The 22,904-nt window shown below is 45.7% G+C and overlaps 1 protein-coding gene across 1 annotated transcript in view; it reads right to left on the reverse strand.

Moving 5' to 3' along the window:
• LOC142310070 (BPI fold-containing family B member 4-like) overlaps nt 1-22,904 on the reverse strand; it is a 126,321-nt gene that overhangs the window by 49,362 nt on the left and 54,055 nt on the right. The window contains exons 3-5 of the mRNA XM_075347538.1: nt 19,240-19,344; nt 13,249-13,392; nt 13,101-13,164 (exon numbers count right to left, since the gene is read on the reverse strand). Of these exons, the coding sequence (XP_075203653.1) occupies nt 13,101-13,164; nt 13,249-13,392; nt 19,240-19,344 (313 nt within the window). The remainder of the gene's footprint in view (nt 1-13,100; nt 13,165-13,248; nt 13,393-19,239; nt 19,345-22,904) is intronic.

The raw sequence follows: 22,904 nt of genomic DNA on the forward strand, positions 1-22,904 counted from the left end.
GTACTCTGCACAAATCTGACCTTTATGGAAGAATGGCAAGGAGAAAGCCATTTCTCAAAGATATCCATAAAAAGTGTTGTTTAAAGTTTGCCACAAGCCACCTGGGAGACACACCAAACATGTGGAAGAAGGTGCTCTGGTCAGATTAAGCCAAAATAAAACTATTTGGGTACAATACCAAATGATATGTTTGGTGTAAAAGCAACATAGCTCATCACCCTGAACACTCCATCCCCACTGTCAAACATGGTGGCAGCATCATGGTTTGGGCCTGCTTTTCTTCAGCAGGGACAGAGAAGATGGTTAAAATTGATGGGAAGATGGATGGAGCCAAATACAGGACAATTCTTAAAGAAAACCTGTTGGAGTCTGCAAAAGACCTGAGACTGGGACGGAGATTTTTCTTCCAACAAGAAAATGATCCCAAACATAAAGCAAAATCTACAATGAAATGGTTCAGAAATAAACGTATCCAGGTGTTAGAATGGCCAAGTCACACTCCAGACCTGAACCCAATCGAGAACCTGTGGAAAGAGCTGAAAACTGCTGTTCACAAACGCTTTCCATCCAACCTCACTCAGCTCCAGCTGTTTACAAAGGAAGAATGGGCGAGAATTTCAGCCTCTCCATGTGCAAAACTGATAGACACAGACTCCAAGCGACTTGCATCTGTAATCACAGCACAAGGTGGCGCTACAAAGTATTAACTTAAAAGGGGATGAATAATATTGCACGCCCCAATTATCAGTTATTTATTTTTATAAAAAGTTTAAAATAAACAATAAATTTTGTTCAACTTCACAATTGTGTCTACTTGTTGTTGATTCTTCACCAGAACATTAACATTTTTATCTTTATGTTTAAAGCCTCAAATGTGGGGAAAAGGTTGAAAAAGATCAAGGGGGCCGAATAATTTTGCAAGGCACTGTACATACCAGAATGTGCCCAGGAGGGCGATGTATATAGCAGGAGGGGCCCAGGATGGGAACTATATACCTAAACGGGGTCATATCTACAAAGAATGGGACATATATTTCAGGAGGGGGACATATATTATATATATATATATATATATATATATATATATATATATATATATACACGGTATATATATATATATATATATATATATATTACACATGTTTTTCCAAGAGGGGCAGTGAAACTGTAGGAGGTTTGAGGGGGGAGGCGGAGCTGGGGTGGAGCCTGGGCGGAGTCCCAAAGGGGCCCGAAAATTTTGCCAGTATGGGGCCCTGAAATGCCTAGTGGTGGCCCTGGGTATACAGCAATGGGGGGGCATACAGCTCTAGAGGAGGGAAGTGACTCTGAGGGGGACAATGGGGCGACAAACAGCTCTGAGGTGGGAGGGTGACATGCAGCTCTGGGGGTATACAGCTCTAGGGTGGGGGGATATACAGCTCTGGGGGCTATACAGCACTGGGGTGGGGGGCACATACAGCACCTAGGTGGAGGGGACATACAACTCTGGGGGTATAGTAGTATGCAGGCCCCATATTCTTCCATATAGTGTTATGAAGCCCCCATAGTCCTCCATATAGTATTATGTAGCCCCCATATGCACTATGCAGCCCCCATATGACATTATGCAGACCCCATATGACATTAAGCAGCCCCCATATTGCACAATGCAGACCCATATAGCATTAGGCACCTTCATGTAGTATACAGCCCGCATATAGCACAATGCAGACCCAGATAGCATTAGGCATCCTCATGTAGTATACAGCCCCTATATAGCACAATGCAGACACATATAGCATTAGGCACCTTCATGTAGTATACAGCCCGCATATAGCACAATGCAGACCCACATAGCATTAGGCATCCTCATGTAGTATATAGCCCCTATATAGCACAATGCAGACACATATAGCATTAGGCACCTTCATGTAGTATATAGCCCACATAGAGCACAGTGCAGACCCAGATAGCAATAGGCACCCTCATGTAGTATACAGCCCACATATAGCACAATACAGACCCAGATAGCATTAGGCACCCTCAGGTAGCATACAGCCCCTATATACCACAGTGCTGAGCCAGATAGCATTAGGCACCCTCATGTAGTACACAGCCCTATATAGTACAGTGCAGACCCAGATAGCACAGTGCAGAGCTAGATAGCAGTAGGCACCCTCATATAGTATATAGCCTGTATATAAGACAGCCTGTATACAGCACAGTGCAGAGCCAGATAGCAGTAGGCACCCTCATACAGTATATAGCCTGTATATAGGAGAGCCTGTATACAGCACAATGCAGAGCCAGATAGCAGAAGGCACCCTCATATAGTATATAGACTGTATATAGGACAGCCTGTATACAGCACAGTGCAAAGCCAGATAGCAGTAGGCACCCTCATATAGTATATAGCCTGTATATAGGACAGCCTGTATACAGCACAGTGCAGAGCCAGATAGCAGTAGGCACCTTCATATAGTATATAGCCTGTATATAGGACAGCCTGTATACAGCACAGTGCAGAGCCAGATAGCAGTAGGCACCTTCATTAAGTATATAGCCTGTATATAGGACAGCCTGTATACAGCACAGTGCAGAGCCAGATAGCAGTAGGCACCCTCATACAGTATATAGCCTGTATATAGGACAGCCTGAATACAGCACAGTGCAGAGCCAAATAGCAGTAGGCACCCTCATGTAGCATACAGTGATTGTACATACTCACTTCTCCTCATTCCCCCGCTGATCCGGTCTCCTCGGCGCGTCCACTGCTGTCGCTTGCTCTGACCTCGCTTCAGGCGCACAGTGATGATGTCACCGCGCTCCGCTGAAGAGCTGTCAGAGCGCCGACAGTCACAGCGGGGAGAATGATGAGAGGGAGTGCGCTGCTCACTCTCTCATCATTACTCTCAATTGTATCGGCAACTGCGATGCCAATACAATTGAAAGCGCGGTCCTTATCGGGGGGAAGGTTGGCGGTGACAACGCGGGTACCGAGCCCCCCTGAGTAGCGGTGCACCTCTCCTGCCTCCGCGAGTGGGCCCCCCCGGCAGCCAAGGACCCCGGCATTTGACCAGGTTTGCCGGGTGCTGACGCTGGCCCTGAATGTATATGTGCCGCCCCCACGTCAGCAGCCACGCTGCTCGGATCCGGATCCACGGTGGATCAAGAGGGCTCCGGACCCGAGGGTCATGTGGCTCCTCAAACGAAGGGGGGTTATGTACAGGGGATGGTGTGTAAATTTCGTGACACCTCCGTGGTGTGTGGTAAGATGGAGTACCACCGCTGCGACTGGGAGTACCCGGTGGCGATGGAGTGGACAGCCAGGTGTTTAACCCCTCCACGGGTAGGGGGGAGGCCCTGGGACTCGGTGATGGTGACGGGGATGTTCCGTTGGGGAGGTAAGGGTCACTTGCATACTCACTCAGTCCAATAACGCTGACACCGACAACTGTAGTAAACCAAAGTTCTGGACACCGCTACTGCTGAGGGGGAGTATGCCTGGGTCCCGTTTCTGTTGGTGTTGCCTGTTAGTCTGTGACCTTTTCCGTGGCACCTTGTCTTCTAGTTGGTCCCTTTAGCTTGAAACGAATCCTGTCCCGCTCCCCAGTGTGGCTAACTGAGGGAGCTTGCTCTCAGGGTTCACGCTTGGGATTTTCTGGACCGTGTAGTGGAAAGTCCTATCCCCCTCGTTGCGCTAGTACCCCGATTTTGGAGCAGGTGGAGAACGGATCTTAAAGGCCCACGTCCTCGTCGGGTAAATTGTCAAGACACCTGAAGCTACTGCCTGACCTAGGGTCCACATACACCGTCGTACCCTGGCCCCTGCCCGGTGATGGAACAAGGCCTCCGGCTGTCCTCCTCGACAGTCTGTGCCCCTTGTCACGATCCCCTGCGACCGGGGTTCCAGGTCCTACCAGGCCCAGACCAACGTCTGTTACCTAGTAGTACCAAGGAGCTCAGCTCCTGACCTCCTCTCTCTCTCTCCTCCTACACAACATTCCCTGACTGTCTCCTGACACTCTTGACCCCCCATTAACCAACCCCTCAAGTGGACGACCCTATTCCACTCAGGCCGTTCACTGGTGTGTCTGGTGGGTGTGGTGCAGAGTGTTCCTAGGATTTTGATTAGCTGGTCTTGGCAACACCAATGGTTAGGGACCCGTAACCAAGGAGGAGGTGGATATTGCACAGAAGGGCAGATTGCACATAACCCTGTGACGACCTGATAGGCCAGAGGTTTATTTATTTATTTTTTTTCAAACTGTGGAAAAGTAGAAAAATGAACATTTTTATTTACACAGATTCATCCCACAATAGGGAGGCTTGTCACTTAAACGTTACTCAACATTCTAGAGTTAATCTCTCCAACGGTGGGATGCTATAGGTTTCAGTGGTAGTGGAGACTCAACCTGCTCCGTTGCAGCCTCTTCCCATGACAGTCCAGTCCCAATGTTCCCGATCCCATTAACCCGCCACACAAACAACCTGACCAGCTGCATACCTATGGTGGGTTCGTGACCAGGTTAAGGTCCCGGGCATTGTGATAGACAACTCTGGTGGGTACAGGAGGTGCAACTATGTACAAAAACACAAGTTCGTGTTGGTCACAACCATTCCTGTGACCGTGATCAATTTTTACTATATAAAACTCAATGAAGTCCATGTACCGGGTGTATACTTTGACAATCTTCTTGCAAATCAGGTAACTTTTTCGTTCATTTAACCCTGTTGACTAGGCACTTATTTGCTAACATTTTCTATATGGAAAACAATAAACTATGAAAAACAACAAACGAAAACACCGATACCTAACAATTCTGTGGCATCATTAAACTACTGGTACCGCTCCCTTGGAGGCTGGTAGTCAACGGCGGCAGCTGACACAACCTGCTCATTTACCATAGCAAGCCGTTTCACATCTAGGGCATACCAGCCCCGCTCGCTCCAATGACGCGTGTAAGTGACCACCTCCCCTGGCTCCAGGTTACAGCCAGGGTGGTCCCTCAGAAGATGTTGCTCTATATCTCTCCGAGTGACAAACACTTCTTCAGGGAGGCTCGCTTCCCAGAGGAAACTCCACCCCTTCTCAGGATCGAAGCGCCGCACATGGCCCTTTCGCTGCGGACCTCGGACACGAAAGGTGGCTTTCCTTAAATTTTCCTTCTCCCTCCAGGCACGGGCAATGATCTCCCGCTGCTGCTGGTCTTGGGTTGTCATCTCTGGTTTCAGCTTTTGCTGGTGTTGTTCCCAGTAGGGAGCGTCAGCGTCCGGCCTCAGCTCCCTAGCTGGCTCTGGCTTTAGGTGAACTCTGGCGGCCCCAACAGCCGTTGGGATGCCACGCGGCAGTGGAACCGGCAGCCCTCCAGGCTCCACTTCCGCCTTGGCAAACTGAAGAACCGACTGCTCCGCAGCCGTTGTTGCAGGGTCCGGGTGCTCTGCCTCTGAGCACGGGCCCGTTGATGCAGCCGGGTCTGGTCTGGCCGGTTTCGGGATGACCTCTATCGTGACCGGGATGAGGGACAGAACCGGGGTTTCTGTAGCTGGGGCGTCATATGAAAGCATCGAAGGTTCCGCTGCCGGGGTTGACGTGGGCAGCTCGGCGTCCGCCGAGGACGGGGTTGGTGATGGTGGAGTGCTCACTACGAGCGGGAGCGGTCCAGATCCCTCAGCCGCTGGGGCCAGATTTGAGCAATCAGTAGGGACTGGGTAACCGCTTACCCTCTCTTCACGTGGGATTTCGATCTCATGGGCTCGCAGCGCCATCGCCAGGCTCCTCATCTCTTCCCTCCAGTGATTCAAGATGAACAGGAACTGTGTCCGCATTCTCCTGCACAGCTGCTCTATCTCCTCTTCGATCCAGGTCACGGTCCCAGGAACAGCACTCTCCGGTGACCAGCCTCACGCTGCCGCCATGTTTCCTCTGTGCTGTCCAGGAACGTTATGGCAGAGTCCTGAAGTCCCTGCTTCTCTTCCGCTGTAGCTACATTCCAGCTTGCCCTCTCGGTTTTCACTCAGCACTCCTTCGCATACTGTGGCCCTCTGGGAACTTCCGGTTCCGGCCTCACACTCAGGATGAAGGGCGGGGCTTCTGTTTCGCGCACTTTCGGGGAAGAAGGCGGCATTTTGGCATGAAAATATTGCAGAAGATGGCGGAGCTGGCGGGAAAAGGGATCTTGACTCGCGGTTTTCGGTCTTCAAGGTGCACGTCACCCAGGTAACTGGGTCCTGCTGAAATCCTGTTTGTGACGCCAAGGTAATTTGAGGGTGTGCCGTCCCTGCGTCAGCAGCCGGGCTGCTCGGATCCGGATCCGCGGTGGCTCGAGAAGGCTCCGGACCCGGGGGTCGTGCGGCTTCTCAAACGAAGGGGGGTAATGTACAGGGGATGGTGTGTAAAGTTCGTGACACCACCAGTGGTGTGTGGTAAGGTGGAATACTACCGCTGCAACTGGGAGTACCCGGTGGCGATGGAGTGGGCAGCTAGGTATTTAACCCCTCCATGGGTAGGGGGGAGGCCCTGGGACTCAGTGATGGTGACGGGGATGTGCCGTTGGGGAGGTAAGGGTCACTTGCGTACTCACTGAGTCCAATAACACTGATACCGACAACTGTAGTAAACCAAAGTTCTGGACACCACTGCCGCTGAGGGGGAGCACGCCTGGGTCCCGTTTCTGTTGGTGTTGCCTGTTAGTCTGTGACCTTTTTCATGGCACCTTGTCTTCTAGTTGGTCCCTTTAGCTTGAAACTAATTGGGTCCCGCTCCCCAGTGTGGCTAACTGAGGGAGCTTGCTCTCAGGGTTCACGCTTGGGATTTTCTGGACCATGTAGTGGAAAGTCCTATTCCCCTCATTGCGCTAGTACCCCGATTTTGGAGCGGGTGGAGAACGGATCTTGAAGGCTTCGTCCTCATCGGGTAAATTGTCAGGACCCCTGAAGCCACTCCCTGACCTAGGGTCCACGTACCCTGTTGTGCCCTGGCCCCTGCCCGGTGATGATACAAGGCCGCCGGCTGTCCTCCTCAACAGTGTGTGCCCCTTGTCATGATCCCCTGTGACCGGGGTTCCAGCTCCTACCAGGCCCAGACCAACGTCTGCTACCGAATAGTTCCAAGGAGCCCAGCTCCTGACCTCCTCTCTCTCTCTCCAACAACACAACACTCACTGACTGTCTCCTGACACTCCTGACCCCCCTTAACCAACCCCCCAAGTGGGCGACCCTATTCCACTCAGGCCGTCCACTGGTGTGTCTGGTGGTGCAGAATGTTCCTAGGATTTTGATTAGCTGGTCTTCGCAACACCAATGGTTAGGGATTCGTAACCAAGGAGGAGGTGGATATTGCACAGAAGGGCAGATTGCATAATACCCTGTGATGACCTGATAGGCCAGGGCATCTCATATATGTGATGTAGTATTGTCTAAGATGTAACGTAGCGCAAGATATCCTGTATTGTTATTGTATAGTGTACAAGATGGAGGAGATTTTGTGGGCCGCAGTGCAAGAATTGGCCAAAAGAGGTCAATGGTTTCCTCTGTATATAGTTAGTTTACTCTGTGTTTAGGCGTTATAGGGTTAAGGAGAGAAATAGCTGTGAAGAGGAATAACAAACTAAAGGGAAAAATGTAACGATACAAGTGCTTCAGACAGTGAGGGAACCCGTAGAAAGCAAGCTTGTGAAAACTGTGGGGACAGTTGGTCAGGCAAAACGGGGACCTTGACAGAGAAGGGGCACCTGGCTGTAAGACACTGGCACAGGGGCATCGGCTCTAGGAGTGGCTCCAGGAAAAATATCAAGGCAGTGCTAGAGGTATAGTAATCACAGCGATACACCTGAACACATGTGGTTTTACATCAGCGAAGACTGCATATAGTACAACTGTGCCCCCCAACTTCCTTATTGTTCTTAGTGCCAGAATTAACAGCAAGTCTGCACTGTTGCAAAAGGAGCTGGTATATGACAAGACGCAACATGGTGATTGTATTACATGTTATTCCATCTGTGTGTGAATTTAGTTGAACATAAAAAAATAATTTCTTTTTAAGATATGAACTGTGTTCTGTATAAAGAGATGGTACACTCACTCAACAACATTTTCTGTAGCATGCCAGAGCATGAAAAACACAGAGCTCGCCCAATGGCTGCCGCCCTGGGCACATTTACCCCAAATCCAAATCTCTGCTTCTCTTCTGAGCACCACCATGTGTCTACACCACAGTAAAAGTCCTCATGTTTGTTATTGTTGTAGTTAGGAAGCCTGCTTTATTTACAGCATGTGTGTCTGCATAAGCATGAGATGGTCAAAATATACGGGCACTGCAATGCACTGCGCACTACAAAGGCTTATTTGCTATTTTTAATTATGCAACATTCACTACATTTGACTTCAAGGGTGTATTCCGGAGACAGAATCGTCACCCAGGATGAATTCCCAGAGGGATGTTATTTAAAAAAGAGCGCACTTGACGGGATTTCTGCTGCTCTGATACTTTGGGAATCTGCAAATGGAGTCCGCAAACTTTTCTAGGAAAATCTGTGTTGCAATAATCAAATGGTGCTTCTTCACTACCAAGGCCTGAGGTGTGGCCAAACAATACTGTATAGTCACATGTGGGGTATTGCTACATTTAAGAGAAATTGTGTAACATAATATGGGTCTTTTCTTTTACCTATTCCCCTTGAGAAAATTTGAAATTGTGGTTAAACAACATTCTAGTGGTAAAAATATATATTTTTTCTTCACTGCACAATAGTATAACATTTTGTGACACACCTGTGGTGTCAATATGCTCACTACACCCTTAGATGAATTCATTGAGGGGTTCTCTTTGTAAAATGAGGTCACTTGTTGGGGGTTTCTACTGTTTAGGCACATCATGGGCTCTCAAAATGCAACATGACGTCTGCTAACAATTCCAAGCAATTTTACATTTGAAAAGTTCAATAGTGCTCCTTCCCTTTTGAGCCCTGCTGTGCGCCCAAACAGTAGTTTTCCTCTACATGTGGTATATCGGCATACTCAGGAAAAATTGCACAACAATTTGTATGATGCAACTTTTCTTTTCGCAGCTCTACATTATTAAATTCTGTGAAGCACCTGGGGGATTAAAGTGCTCACCAGACATCTAGATAAATTCCTTGAGGGCCCTAGTTTCCAAAATGTGGTGACTTGTGGGAGGTTTCTACTGTTTAGGCAGCTCAGGGGCTCTCAAAACGAGACATGGCGTCAATTCCAGCCAATTTTGAAAAGTCAAATGACGCTCCTTCCCTCTCTAGTTTTGCACTACATTTGGGGTAGACATGTACTTAGGAGAAATTTCACAATAAATTGTATGTTACATTTTCTCCTGTTACTCTGGTGAATATGCAAAATATGGGGCTAAAGAACATTTTTGTGAATGGTTCATAGACCTCTCAGATGTGTTTTGAGCACTTTAAGAGTGGAGTTCTTAGAATAGCGTTACTTTTGGGGAATTTTCTGTCACCAGGGCCTTTCAAAGTTACGTCAAATGTGATGTGGTCTATAAAATATGGTTTTGTAAATTGTGTTTAAAAAAAAAAAAAAAAAGGTAAACTTTTAACCCTTCTAACTTTATAACAAAAAAATATGTTTCAAAATGGTGCTGATGTAAAGAGGACATGTGGTACATGTTTTTTTATTAACTATTTTGTGTGACATAACTCTGGTTTAAGGGCCTAAAAATTCAAAGTTTGAAAATTGCAAAACTTTCAATATTGTCACCAAATTTCCAATATTTTCACAGATAAATGCAAAAAAATGTCATCTTAAACTTACCACTAGCATGAAGTTTAATATGTCACAAAGAAAAAAATGTCAGAATCACTGGGATCTGTGGAAGCGTTCCAGAGTTATAACCTCATACACTGCTCAGAATTGCAAAAAATGGCAGGAAGGAGAAAACAAGGCTCAGGGGTGAAAGTGTTAAAAAACAGGCAGAGAAATGCTGAGCAAGACCCACAAGCGGGGATTAGAGGAGAGGCGGGATCTCTGGTGCTGAGCATCAGGTGACCTCCCTGGGCGGGTGTGCTCGTTTGTGGTGGCTGTAGACTTTCCTGTCTTCCCTTGACCTTCCCTTTTTTAAAAATGCCCTTAGAACTGTTTTTGACTCCAATTTTGTCATCTTTAGACCTGGGAGACGAAACAGAGACGGTGCTTGCCTTTTTCCCCCTCCCACTTCCACATGCAATGGTACTCAACGCAAAATCCAAGCCTTTGTGCACAGTAACTACCACCGCTACTAGCACACAAGTGAAATCCAGTAATAATATTTGAACCAGCATTAAAATACTTAAATACATTTGAAACCAGTGTCATTATCCAGGTAACTGAATTACTGTAATTAAGCTGGGAACTGATTTAACTGCCTCTCTGCTAGATTAGAACTTAGACGAATGGTTGATTTCTAGTATTCTAATAACAATTTGCATTATGCAGAGCTCGCCTTCGCCTGCCACATTGTGGCTAAAAAAAGATATTGAAATTGTTTTTTTTTTTTCCATAATTTCTAATTGACTCCCAGTCACTGCTCCCTCCCTCCTTAAGTTGGTTCCATTGGATTTTAGTGCCATTGGGGGCAAAATAACTAAAGGCGAATCCACCTGTCAAATGAAAATGCTGACTGTTCTGAAATTTAACAAGACTTGAATTCACCCCGACTTTTCAACCTTAGCGGAATATAAAGCCAATTCAAATGTTCTTTTTTCCGGTCTATTCCTATACACCCTGTCAAATGCAAAAAAAGAGTATATGATTCATAATTTTAAGTTTTTCTTGTCCTCCTCCTCCACCATGTCCACATAGTCATCATGCAGCACTTGCCCTAAAAATTGATTGAGGTCCACCTCCTGGTCCTCTAAATATTATGAGGACCAGCAGGTGGGTCTCAATCAATTATTAGAGCAAGTACCGCATGATGACTATGTGGACATGGTGGAGGAGAAGGTGGAGGACAACAAAAATGTAAAATTCTGAATAATATACTCTTTTATGCGTTTACCCTAACTCATAATTTTCAGAGGGCCAGCATCTTGCCGTCACTCAATTTTTAGAGTGCAAAAAGCTGGCCTTCACTGATAATTTTTACAGGGCCAGCAGCCAGTCCTCGCGCAAATATGCTATCCCTACTCTACCCACTTGCCTTACACTAAATGCAGCTGAGAACAGTATTATTAGAGAATAGATTTTTTAGGTAGCAGCAGTACGGTCTGTAAGGCTAGAATCCCTCCCACATGCCTCTAATATGTTATCCCTTCTCCAGCAGCTTGCCCTACACTAAATGCAGATAAGAATGGTAGTATTAGAGCAGGGTTGGGCAATCTTTTTTCTGAAGGTTGCCATTTTGAAATGTATAATATCATTTGGCAGTCACACAAAATTATCAACTTGAAAATTACCCAACTATGTTTTTTCAAACAATTAATTAAGTCACCCCTATTGTGATGGCTGGAGCGTCTTCTCTTTGGTGCAGCTGTGATATTAGATGCTATTAAACATATTGCTTTGAACAACTGCTTTTCCAGGTTTTTGTCAGCTAAAACTGCTGTCTATACATCACATAGGAGACCATAGGATTGCTGTATATACATCACATAGGAGACGCTAGGGGGCATATACATCACTGGAGATGCTAGAGGCATATGCATCACAGGAAAGGCAGGGACATATACATCACAGGAGAGGATGAGGGCATATATATTCCAGGAGGGTCTTGGGTACATATGTAGGGAGTATAACCTCTACGAGAGACTTTGATATATTGTTCCTTTAAGGTAACAGGCATCCCCTGCTGGGAAAAAATAGATTGGCCTGTGCCTCCCCTTTTGTTGGGTTTTTGTTTTGCATGTCTTGGGTTTGTCCAGGAGAAAAGTGTGGGAAAAGAGCCCCAGGAGTTCCAGGAAGTTCCTTGCAGAGAGGACCCAGAGAGTCAGTACCTGACCTGGTAGAAGAGACATCGCCTGGACGAGCCCAGCTGCCTTGTCACTCAAAGGAAGAAGAGTTTCCTCTGTTCGTTTCGAGAGAAGTGCACACCAATAGATTGTGTATTCCAAGAGGGGACTGGTCCTCCGGGCAGTTTCATGAGTTTGCATCTGTGTGCACCGGTTATGATTTAGTTTAGGACTCCATAGTTAGAGTGCAGTGTCCACACGGTCACTTAGTGAAGACCACTTAGGGTAAAGGTCAGAGTAGAAAAATCTGCTGTTTGTTTATTATAGGTTGCTGTGATAGTTGAGGTGACAGAGCAATTCACCTCAGCTAAAGAGTTTATATATTTTTTCCCCCCATACATTAACTTTTTCCCCTGCTGCTCAGCAGCCTGTGTTTGTACATCTCCTGTAATAAATTAACTTAGGTTTTATCTGTGAAGTGGTCTGATACCGTAATTTACTCTGCACTGCGGTGGTCCCTCGGTCATCGCTTCAAGTAGCGCTGTGAGCAGGGTTACGGTTATCAAGATGGAAGCTGCAGATAGCCGTGGGGGGAATGTTGCAGTGAACGCTGATGCTAAAATTGTTGAAGCTGCAGGCAATGGTGAAACCTCTGCAAGCACCCTCCCAATGGGCACTATATTTAGTATCCTACCCAAATTTGACGGGAAAAACATGCTGCTCCTGTTGGATTGGGTTTTCCACCTACAAGGCATATTGAAAGTCTATGGTATTGGCCCTGAAATGGAAGTGGAAATTGCTTTGCCTGCACTAGAAGGGGAAACCCTTAGAAGGGTCTGCCTCCAGCCGGTGAATACGTGGAGTACACTGAAGGGATTAGAGACCTTCCTAGGAGAAATCTACGGGGAGACCACAAGCCTGCAGCAGGAGGGAGAAGATATCTCCCAATATGCGATGGCGCTACAAGAATTTATGGCTGAAATACAGAGGAAGGAAGGCAATGAGGTTGCCAGCGTGGGATTCATCAACCGGATACTCCTACAGCAGTTCATACTGTGGCTTTCTAATGCTTCGTTAGAGATCTGTTGGAATGTACCCGCCCCCGTCGTTTTTGCGTCACGGGCAAATCGCTGCCCGTGGCACACAAACTCGTCGCATAATCGGTCGTCTCGTGTAAACTAGGCTTTAAAGATACTGTGTAGATTGGTGACTTACCACTCCTGGTAAAACATTTCGAAGGATGTTGGTGAGAAGCCCATCCAGGATCCCTGACAGCAATCTGTCATAGAAAACACAATGTTTGTTCATTTTGAAATGTTTTCTTTCCAAATTTGGAGAATGAAATGTACTTGCTGTTCCTCACCCTCTTAGTAGCCTGATGTTTATTCCCCCAAGTAGTGCTTGGCAGTCTTCAATAACCAACCGAGGAACTCCTGATGTCTCCTGCGTCAGTCTGGTTCTTGCTGTAATATTTACTTCCACCAAGATATCAAGAAATCCTAAAAGACTTAAAATCATAAATGCTTATTTTACAAATGTTAACTTTTCATCAAAATGTATGTTTTAAAAGGTTTTGAATAAAAAATGCTCAATTACTAAATGAATCAATATTCACTACCAGCAGATTAATTGCAGAAATTACTGCAATTTAAAGGGAAGTGATCAAATTTTGAGTTTCATGCAATTTTCACACTGGCCACAGAGGCTTTCTTAGACAAGAAACTTTTGTTTTTTTTACACTAAGAATTCAGCAATGCTTTTTCAAATTTCTGCCTTCATGACAATATGCATTAACCCGGGTGTACGGATCACAGCTTCATCGGTGCACTGTGCATACCCAGGGAGGAGGTGGTGAACAGGACACAGCCAGCCGTCACCAATGGCTCTGCAAATCTCATGGCTACCTGAGTCCTACATTATCAATGCTTCCCTGGGCATGCATAGAGCGCCGATAAAGCTGGGGAGCGCAATGTCAAAGAGGCAGAGATTTGCAAAGAGCCAGCGGTGGCGCCACTTTTACAAATCATGTCACTGATGCCTACAGGGGAATGATATGAAGATTAATGGAATGGTTAGTCGGGGGAGGGGGGATATCCCTGAATGAATTGTTCACTGATTCCCTGGCAGAATGAAATAAACAATTTCATGTAAATTCATTGAATGGAAATTATAGGAAAGTGACTTGTTGAAAGCAATATAAATATTGGAATAAAGACAAGGGGTCATTTTGTGGGACATGGGCAATTTTTCAGTTTACCTTTAATTACTAATGGAAATGAAGAATCTTCTCCTTATTGATAACAAGAGGGATTCAGCCAGTTCTTTTGAGAGGAACTGATTGTTACAATTCTTGCCTGTTAAATGAAACAGCAAGAATGAGTGCCCCGATCTGTTTCTGGGGGCTCTGGCAACTTCAACTGAATTTGCCTCTTCGGATGCGCATTAAGTTGAAATAGGTTTCGGAACAGGAAAGCTTTCTTGCACCACAAAAGTTAAAATAGCCGTTTTAATCGGCGTGCATGTCACCGGGTATAATGTCACTATCAGGCCCCAGCCCGTCCACACCACTAATGAAGCAGGAAGAAGATGCTTCTGGACCCCGAACAGGTAAGAAAAATATTTTTTTTTCATTATATTTTATTACCAAAGAGTGGCCATATGGGGGACATAAGGAAACCAGCGTTCGGGACATTCGGGGACCAGTATGAGATATGGGAACCAGAATGGATGCTATATGGGGCCCAAGATTGGGAACATATGGGGGCTAGGATGAGAAACAGATGACGACTAGGATGGAGGACATTTGAGGACCAGAATGAGGGACATAAGGGAATTAGGGTAGAAAGTGTATGTTGACCAGTATGGGAAACATATGTGGTTCAGAATTGGCGACAAATGAGGACCAGGATGAGGTACATATGGGACCAGGATGGATGACGTATGGGACCCAGGATGGGAGGAAATATGGGGACCAGTATGGAGAGTATATAGCGACCAGGATGAGGGATGTGTGGTGGCCAGAATGGAGTATATATGTAGGCCTGGATGAGGGATGTGTGGGGGTCAGAATGGAGAATATGCTGTACACCTGGACGAGGGACATACAGTATGTGAACCAGGATGAGAGACATATGTGGACCAGGATGAGAGTCATATGGGGATGAAGATGGAGAACATATGGCTTCTAGGATGGGAGACAAATGGAGACCCAGATGGGGTCATATGGGGCCCAGGATGGAGAACACAAGGCAAGGAGCCCAGTATGGGGGACATATGATGACCAAGATGGAAAATTTGTAGGGTGCAGGATGGGAGCTTATATAGGACCAGGATTGAGGATATATGGGGACCAGCATGGTGTACATTATTACATAAAGGAGTCAGGATGAAAGACATTACAGCAAGGGGCCCAGAATAGAGGACATTATTACAGGAAGAGGGCCAGGATAGGGAAATTAAATAAAGAGTCCAAGATGAGACATTTTTACAAAAAGGGGCCAGGGGAAACAAAAGGGAGGTCCTGTTTCTATGCAGGGCAGCAATATGTTTCTTTTCTATTCACCTGGTGCAGTATTAAAGTCGGGGAAAAAGTGGAGAATGTGTTCTTGAAGAGATCAGTTATAGATGACTGTGTACTATTTTCGAGTCCTGGCTGGAAGTCATGATAGCGGTCTGTGCTGGATGAGGATGAAAGTAAAGATGAATGAGGTGACAGATGGAAAGGTAGTTGTCCTTTCAAATTTGAGCATTGTTACTTTAATACTAATTTTAAAAACTTGTAGTAAATGCTTTATTGCTACGCACCATACTAATAACTGATGGACAGGGACTGGAACAACGAGAAATTGAAAGGATGGAATGAGACCATAAATAAAGTATAGGTAGGGAAAGAAAGGGGAAGCGCTTTTTCTTTTAGCTGCGATTTACCTTTTTTTGGTAAATAGTGAAATAAAAATAAAAAAGAATGATAAAAGCGCTGTTGATTGTGAAAAACAAGCAGGTAATATCCTAATAAAAATGTATAAAAAAAACCCAAGAGCTACACGTTTCAACATCGGACAGATGTCTTCCACAGGCCAGACATGTATGTTAGCAGTACAATTGTACCGCCCCAGCAGCGGTCGAACTGCTCGGATCCGGGTGTCGCTACTCGTGGCTCGAGGGTCTTCGGACCCGGGGGCTCAGGGTCACTCTAAAATGTGATGGGAGGTATTTACAGGGGAATTAGATCGTTTGTGACGCCACCCGTGGTGTGCGGTAATAGGGAGTAGGGAGCTGCTGCCGGTGGGAGTACCTGAGGTGATAGAATAGGGCAGCCAGATAACGTTACCCTCCATGGGTAGGGAAGGCCCCGGGACTCTGGATGGAGGGGGTTTGCAGGGGAGTGCAGGATCGCTGGTAGCAAGAGCTGATCAGGTACTCACTCAGAAGGAAAGCAGACACTGACAACGTGGTAAACCAAGTCTCTGGGAGGCGCTGCCCTCTTGGGAGAGCTTTTCTGAGTCCCGTTCCCCTACAGCACTGCCTTATAGTCCAGAGCCTGCCTCCGTGCACAGAATTTTAGTAGTGTCCAAGTGGCCGGTAAGCTTGGAGCTGTCCGGACCCCGCTCCCTACTATGGGTAGTAGAGGAGCTTGCTCGCAGGAGCTCAAGCTTAGGATTTCAGTGGGCTGCTTTGTTTGGAAAGCCCTATCCCCCTGGTTGCGCTAGTGTCTTTGATCTCTGAGCTTCGTGGGGACAGTCCATAAAGGCCCTATCCTCCGCACGTTAATTGCCGGGTTGCTTGAAGCCTCTCCCCGACCTAGGGTCCAGTACCCTGACGTGCTTTCAGCCCCAGACCGGCTATTGGACTGCACCTGCCGAATGTCCTCCTAGACTAAGCCAGGCACCCAGTCCCAATATCCCGCAACCGAGTCTCCGACTCCTCCGAGTCCTGACCACCGTCTGCAACCCGATCTACTTCTCGCCTGGGAGCTCCAACTCTCAGCTTCCTCCTAGCTCCTCACTGCTCGAGGGCTACCACTCAACTGACTTGTCACCTTGCACCTCCCTGCTTGACCCCTAAGTGGGCGGCCCTATTCCAGCTTAGCAGCCCACTGGTGTGCCTGACAGGGTGTGGTGCGAGGTGTGATTAGAATTTTTAGATGCTGGTGGAGGCAGTGCTGCAAGTTGGGAATCCAGAACCATGGGGGGTTGAGTCCTGCACTGGGAGATAAAGAGCATGCAGTACCCTGCGACGACCTGACTAGTCCAGAGGCATCACAAAAGCACCAAAAGAACGTTACACGTCGACATCTGTATGACAGATGTATGTCAATGTATACGACTGTATATATATTTATGTCTGTTTATATGTATTTTTGTGAATTTGTCTTCAAATATGTACAGTTAGGTCCAGAAATATTTGGACAGTGACACAAGTTTTGTTATTTTAGCTGTTTAAAAAAACATGTTCAGAAATACAATTATATATATAATATGGGCTGAAAGTGCACACTCCCAGCTGCAATATGAGAGTTTTCACATCCAAATCGGAGAAAGGGTTTAGGAATCATAGCTCTGTAATGCATAGCCTCCTCTTTTTCAAGGGACCAAAAGTAATTGGACAAGGGACTCTAAGGGCTGCAATTAACTCTGAAGGCGTCTCCCTCTTTAACCTGTAATCAATGAAGTAGTTAAAAGGTCTGGGGTTGATTACAGGTGTGTGGTTTTGCATTTGGAAGCTGTTGCTGTGACCAGACAACATGCGGTCTAAGGAACTCTCAATTGAGGTGAAGCAGAACATCCTGAGGCTGAAAAAAAAGAAAAAATCCATCAGAGAGATAGCAGACATGCTTGGAGTAGCAAAATCAACAGTCGGGTACATTCTGAGAAAAAAGGAATTGACTGGTGAGCTTGGGAACTCAAAAAGGCCTGGGCGTCCACGGATGACAACAGTGGTGGATGATCGCCGCATACTTTCTTTGGTGAAGAAGAACTCGTTCACAACATCAACTGAAGTCCAGAACACTCTCAGTGAAGTAGGTGTATCTGTCTCTAAGTCAACAGTAAAGAGAAGACTCCATGAAAGTAAATACAAAGGGTTCACATCTAGATGCAAACCATTCATCAATTCCAAAAATAGACAGGCCAGAGTTAAATTTGCTGAAAAACACCTCATGAAGCCAGCTCAGTTCTGGAAAAGTATTCTATGGACAGATGAGACAAAGATCAACCTGTACCAGAATGATGGGAAGAAAAAAGTTTGGAGAAGAAAGGGAACGGCACATGATCCAAGGCACACCACATCCTCTGTAAAACATGGTGGAGGCAACGTGATGGCATGGGCATGCATGGCTTTCTATGGCACTGGGTCACTTGTGTTTATTGATGACATAACAGCAGACAAGAGTAGCCGGATGAATTCTGAAGTGTACCGGGATATACTTTCAGCCCAGATTCAGCCAAATGCCGCAAAGTTGATCGGACGGCGCTTCATAGTACAGATGGACAATGACCCCAAGCATACAGCCAAAGCTACCCAGGAGTTCATGAGTGCAAAAAAGTGGAACATTCTGCAATGGCCAAGTCAATCACCAGATCTTAACCCAATTGAGCATGCATTTCACTTGCTCAAATCCAGACTTAAGACGGAAAGACCCACAAACAAGCAAGACTTGAAGGCTGCGGCTGTAAAGGCCTGGCAAAGCATTAAGAAGGAGGAAACCCAGCGTTTGGTGATGTCCATGGGTTCCAGACTAAAGGCAGTGATTGCCTCCAAAGGATTCGCAACAAAATATTGAAAATAAAAATATTTTGTTTGGGTTTGGTTTATTTGTCCAATTACTTTTGACCTCCTAAAATGTGGAGTGTTTGTAAAGAAATGTGTACAATTCCTACAATTTCTATCAGATATTTTTGTTCAAACCTTCAAATTAAACGTTACAATCTGCACTTGAATTCTGTTGTAGAGGTTTCATTTCAAATCCAATGTGGTGGCATGCAGAGCCCAACTCGCGAAAATTGTGTCACTGTCCAAATATTTCTGGACCTAACTGTATATGTATGTATGCCTGCATATGTACTTATATCCATGTCTGCATGTGCATGGGGCCCACTGAGACTCTTTCACCTGGGGCCCACAAAAACCTGGAGCCGACCCTGTATGCAGACCTAACATTGGTGCAATCTGTGCAGCCGTAGGGCTCAAGAAATAAGGGGCCCACATTAACCCACAAAGGTGGTGGAATTGTGCATTCTAACGAGCTAATTGACTGCAAAGGGCCCATATATGGTTTTTACACAGGGGCTCTTTTTGTCTGTACCCGCTACTGTATATATATAATGTCACTCTTAATTTAAATTTGTTTTCTTACCTATTACCGTTGATTGCCACTTTCGTGTACAGGTGCAGATGAACTCCAATACCAGGCAGAAGGTGCAAAGATATTTGTGGAAGTGTAAGATCTATAATTCGTAGGCTGAAAGAAACAGTAAAGTGCAATAGCTCTTCAATGTAGCAATAAGATTCTGGATTCATTTGATACCACTCGTATTGTATGTAGAACAATTTTATATGCCCTGATATACACCAATAAATATGGCCTGTAGTGAAGATATTTCTTTATTGATCTAAATTATTTAGATTTAACTACAACATTTCAGAGGTCTCCGGGAAGAGTCAGATGGGCGTCTAACTTGGACGGGTATCACAACACAATGCTCAGACTGGCCAGCGGCTTTCCCGATCCAAGCATCATGTTATGTATTTCTATGCAGCTGTCAAGCTCAGGTTGGGTGAGCTGACAGCCAGTCCTGAGCATTGCGTTGTGATCCCCGTTCAAGTTATACAGCCCTTTGATTCTAGCATGAACAATCTGCTGTATATGTGATTGTTGAGAATACAACCCAAGGATTCTTTCAAAGGGGCACTTTGCACACTACGACATCGCAGGTGCGATGTCGGTGGGGTCATGTCGAAAGTGACGCACTTCCTGCGTCACTCTCGACATCGTAGTGTGTAAATCCTAGATGATACGATTAACGAGCGCAAAATCATCGTAATCGTATCATCGGTGTAGCGTCGGCAAATTCCATAATTACGCTGACGCGGCGGTCTGATGATGTTCCTTGCTCCTGCGGCAGCACACATCGCTGTGTGTGAAGTCGCAGGAGCAAGGAACATCTCCTACCTGCGTAACCGCGGCTCCCCTCGGCTATGCGGAAGGAAGGAGGTGGGTGGGATGTTTAAATCTCGCTCATCTCCGCCCCTCCGCTCCTATTGGCCGCCTGCCGTGTGACATCGCAGTGACGCCGCACGACCCGCCCCCTTAATAAGGAGGTGGTTCGCCAGCCAGAGCGACGTCACATGGCAGGTGAGTGCATGTGAAGCTGCCGTAGCGATAATATTCGCTACGGCAGCTATCACAAAGATATCGCAGCTGCGACGGGGGCGGGGACTATCGCGCTCGGCATCGCATCATCGGTTTGCAATGTTGTAGTGTGCAAAGCCCGCCTAAGCATCGCACTTGCGATTGCCTTGCGTGTATCTCGCACAAGTTAGTTTCACGGACTCACACTCTGCTCACAGGAGTGGGCCGGTCGCATGTATCTCTATGCAGCCGACCCACTCCTGTGAGGAGAGTGTGAGTCTGTGATGGGTGATGCACCAATTAACTCGCGCAAGATACACGCGAGGCAATCGCAAGTGGGACACCGGCCTAATCAGCAGACTAAAGTGGCTGCAGTGATTCAGAGTGCCTTACACTGCTACATTATTTACCCATGATCCAAACATTGCAGCTGATATTGAAGCTCATTCACTTTCCCAGCACTCGTTGCATTTTCACTACTCATTAGCTATCTTTCTTTTTTCTTTTTGGAAAAGCCATTTAATACTATGGCAAAGATCGTGAAAAGGAAAGTAAAAAAAATATTAAACCTAACTACCTCTCTGACCTTTACTTAAAGATCTGTCACAAGGTGAAAAGTGTACAGCTTTTCCTCTAATTTTATTCCTGTTGCTCCCCAGAGTTCTATCCATCATACAGCTCTATAAAAATAGGCCATTTTTATTTGGTGCTAATTTTTATGGTCTTTCCAATGAGGGTGTGACTTACAAGATTCCGCGGAGGCGCATATTTCGGCTGCTGTGCATTACTACTTTGTGACCAATGCCCACCTCATAAAGCCCACAAAAATTGCAATATAATAATAATATTTTTATATCTATAGGGTGGACATATTCTGTAGCAATTTGCAATTCAAATAAATAAAACGTACCGAATGTCTCAAAGCACTTGGTGGATTTTAAAACAGAAAAACAATGTTATATTCAATGGAGCAGCAGGAAAAAAAGAATACTCCAAAACTTTTACCTGATGACAGGTCCTCTCTTAAGAGGACCTTTTTTCAAATTTTCTATGATGAACTGGACACTCTAGGTAATGTAGTCACTGCAGAGCAGAATAATATGTTTTTTTTCTTGTTTTTTTTTTTATTTTGCCTATTTAGCACCTAAATAGTTAATAAAAAGAAAAAAAAAACAGTCCAAGTAGGCATTGGAGGAGAGATTTCACTGGGGGTGTGTACTTATTCCTCTCTCTAACACTGACCAATAAGCAGGCAGCCTCATCATGGGGAAAGAAGAACACACCCCTGTAAGGAGGTGGATAGGCTGTCACATTCCCCCTGAAGACACCAATCGTATTGATGTAATGTGAATTGTGATGCGTAATGTTTCAATGGGTTTGTTGGACATAGGTTAAGATAGAGTTAAGGCCACTTTATACACAGAGATAAATCTTTGGCAGATCTGTGGTTGCAGTGAAATCATGGATATATTGTTCCATTTGTACACAGCCACAAACCTGGCACTGATTGTCCACAATTTTACTGCAACCACAGATCTGCTGCAGATTTATCTCTGTGTGTAAAGTGGCCTTTAATGTTTGCCTGCATAATGTTGTGAAATGTAAAATTTTCCTATGTAATGCAGACTGTGATAGAGTACTGTATAATAATCTAGTAATGTAAAGTATAATATGCATAGTGTGTAGCAGTGTTATAGGTAATGTTGGTAATCTATAATGTAGATGTGAAAATGTAAAGTACTACAAAGTAGAATAATGTAATACATGACAGACATGGGTGTTATAATGTTTGCATTGACCTGAGTGAAAGGTTAAGTCTGCCCAGCAACAGACTGCAGGGTCAGAGACATTAAACAGTTGGGATTAGCCCACAGTGAGGAGCTACAGGGAGGAGAAATAGCCTGTTTTTCCAGGTAGTTGCTGTGTTGTGGAGACCTGATTATGATTAGTACAGACAAGAGTTGGGTGTAACAAGTACAAGGAAGTAAGACCAGCAAGTCCAGGAAGGAAACTTACTCTTGGACTTAAAACAGCTGCAACGCAGCAATAGTATACTGGAGTCTGGGAACAGCCTTGAATAGAAGGGGGCTTTGGACAGACCAATGGTGCATTTAGTAGGGTGGTAGCTAGCAAGAGCTCCCTTATATTAGTTCTACACATATGGAGGTACCCATGTTGCCGTGATGTTCTCTAGAAAAGTTCACAAACAAAGTGCAGTTGCCAGAATCCATCTTGATTGTGCCTCTGTATGTTGCAGGAGAGTTTATGAATAGAGTTGAGCGTGGTTCGCGGTTCGAGGTTCTCCAGTTCTAGGCTCGAGTGATTTTGGGGCCTGTTCTAGATCGAACTAGAACTCGAGCTTTTTGCAAAAGCTCGATAGTTCTAGAAATGTTCGAGAACGGTTCTAGCAGCCAAAAAACAGCTAATTCCTAGCTGGCTTTCCGCTGTAATAGTGTAAGTCACTCTGTGACTCACACTATGAAATTTCAGTGTATAGTGTGCGGGAACAGCGCCTTCAGATCACTGCTGTTTGTATAATGGCGATCGCCATTTTTTTTTTTTCCCTTGTCTTCCTTCCCTAAGCGCGTGCGTGTAGTGGGGAGGGCCATTATGTCAGCCAATGCCAGACACACACACAGCTAAGTGGACTTTTAGCCAGAGAAGCAACG

This window comes from Anomaloglossus baeobatrachus, chromosome 5 (genome assembly GCF_048569485.1).
Source record: "Anomaloglossus baeobatrachus isolate aAnoBae1 chromosome 5, aAnoBae1.hap1, whole genome shotgun sequence".
Taxonomy (NCBI): Eukaryota; Metazoa; Chordata; class Amphibia; order Anura; family Aromobatidae; genus Anomaloglossus; species Anomaloglossus baeobatrachus.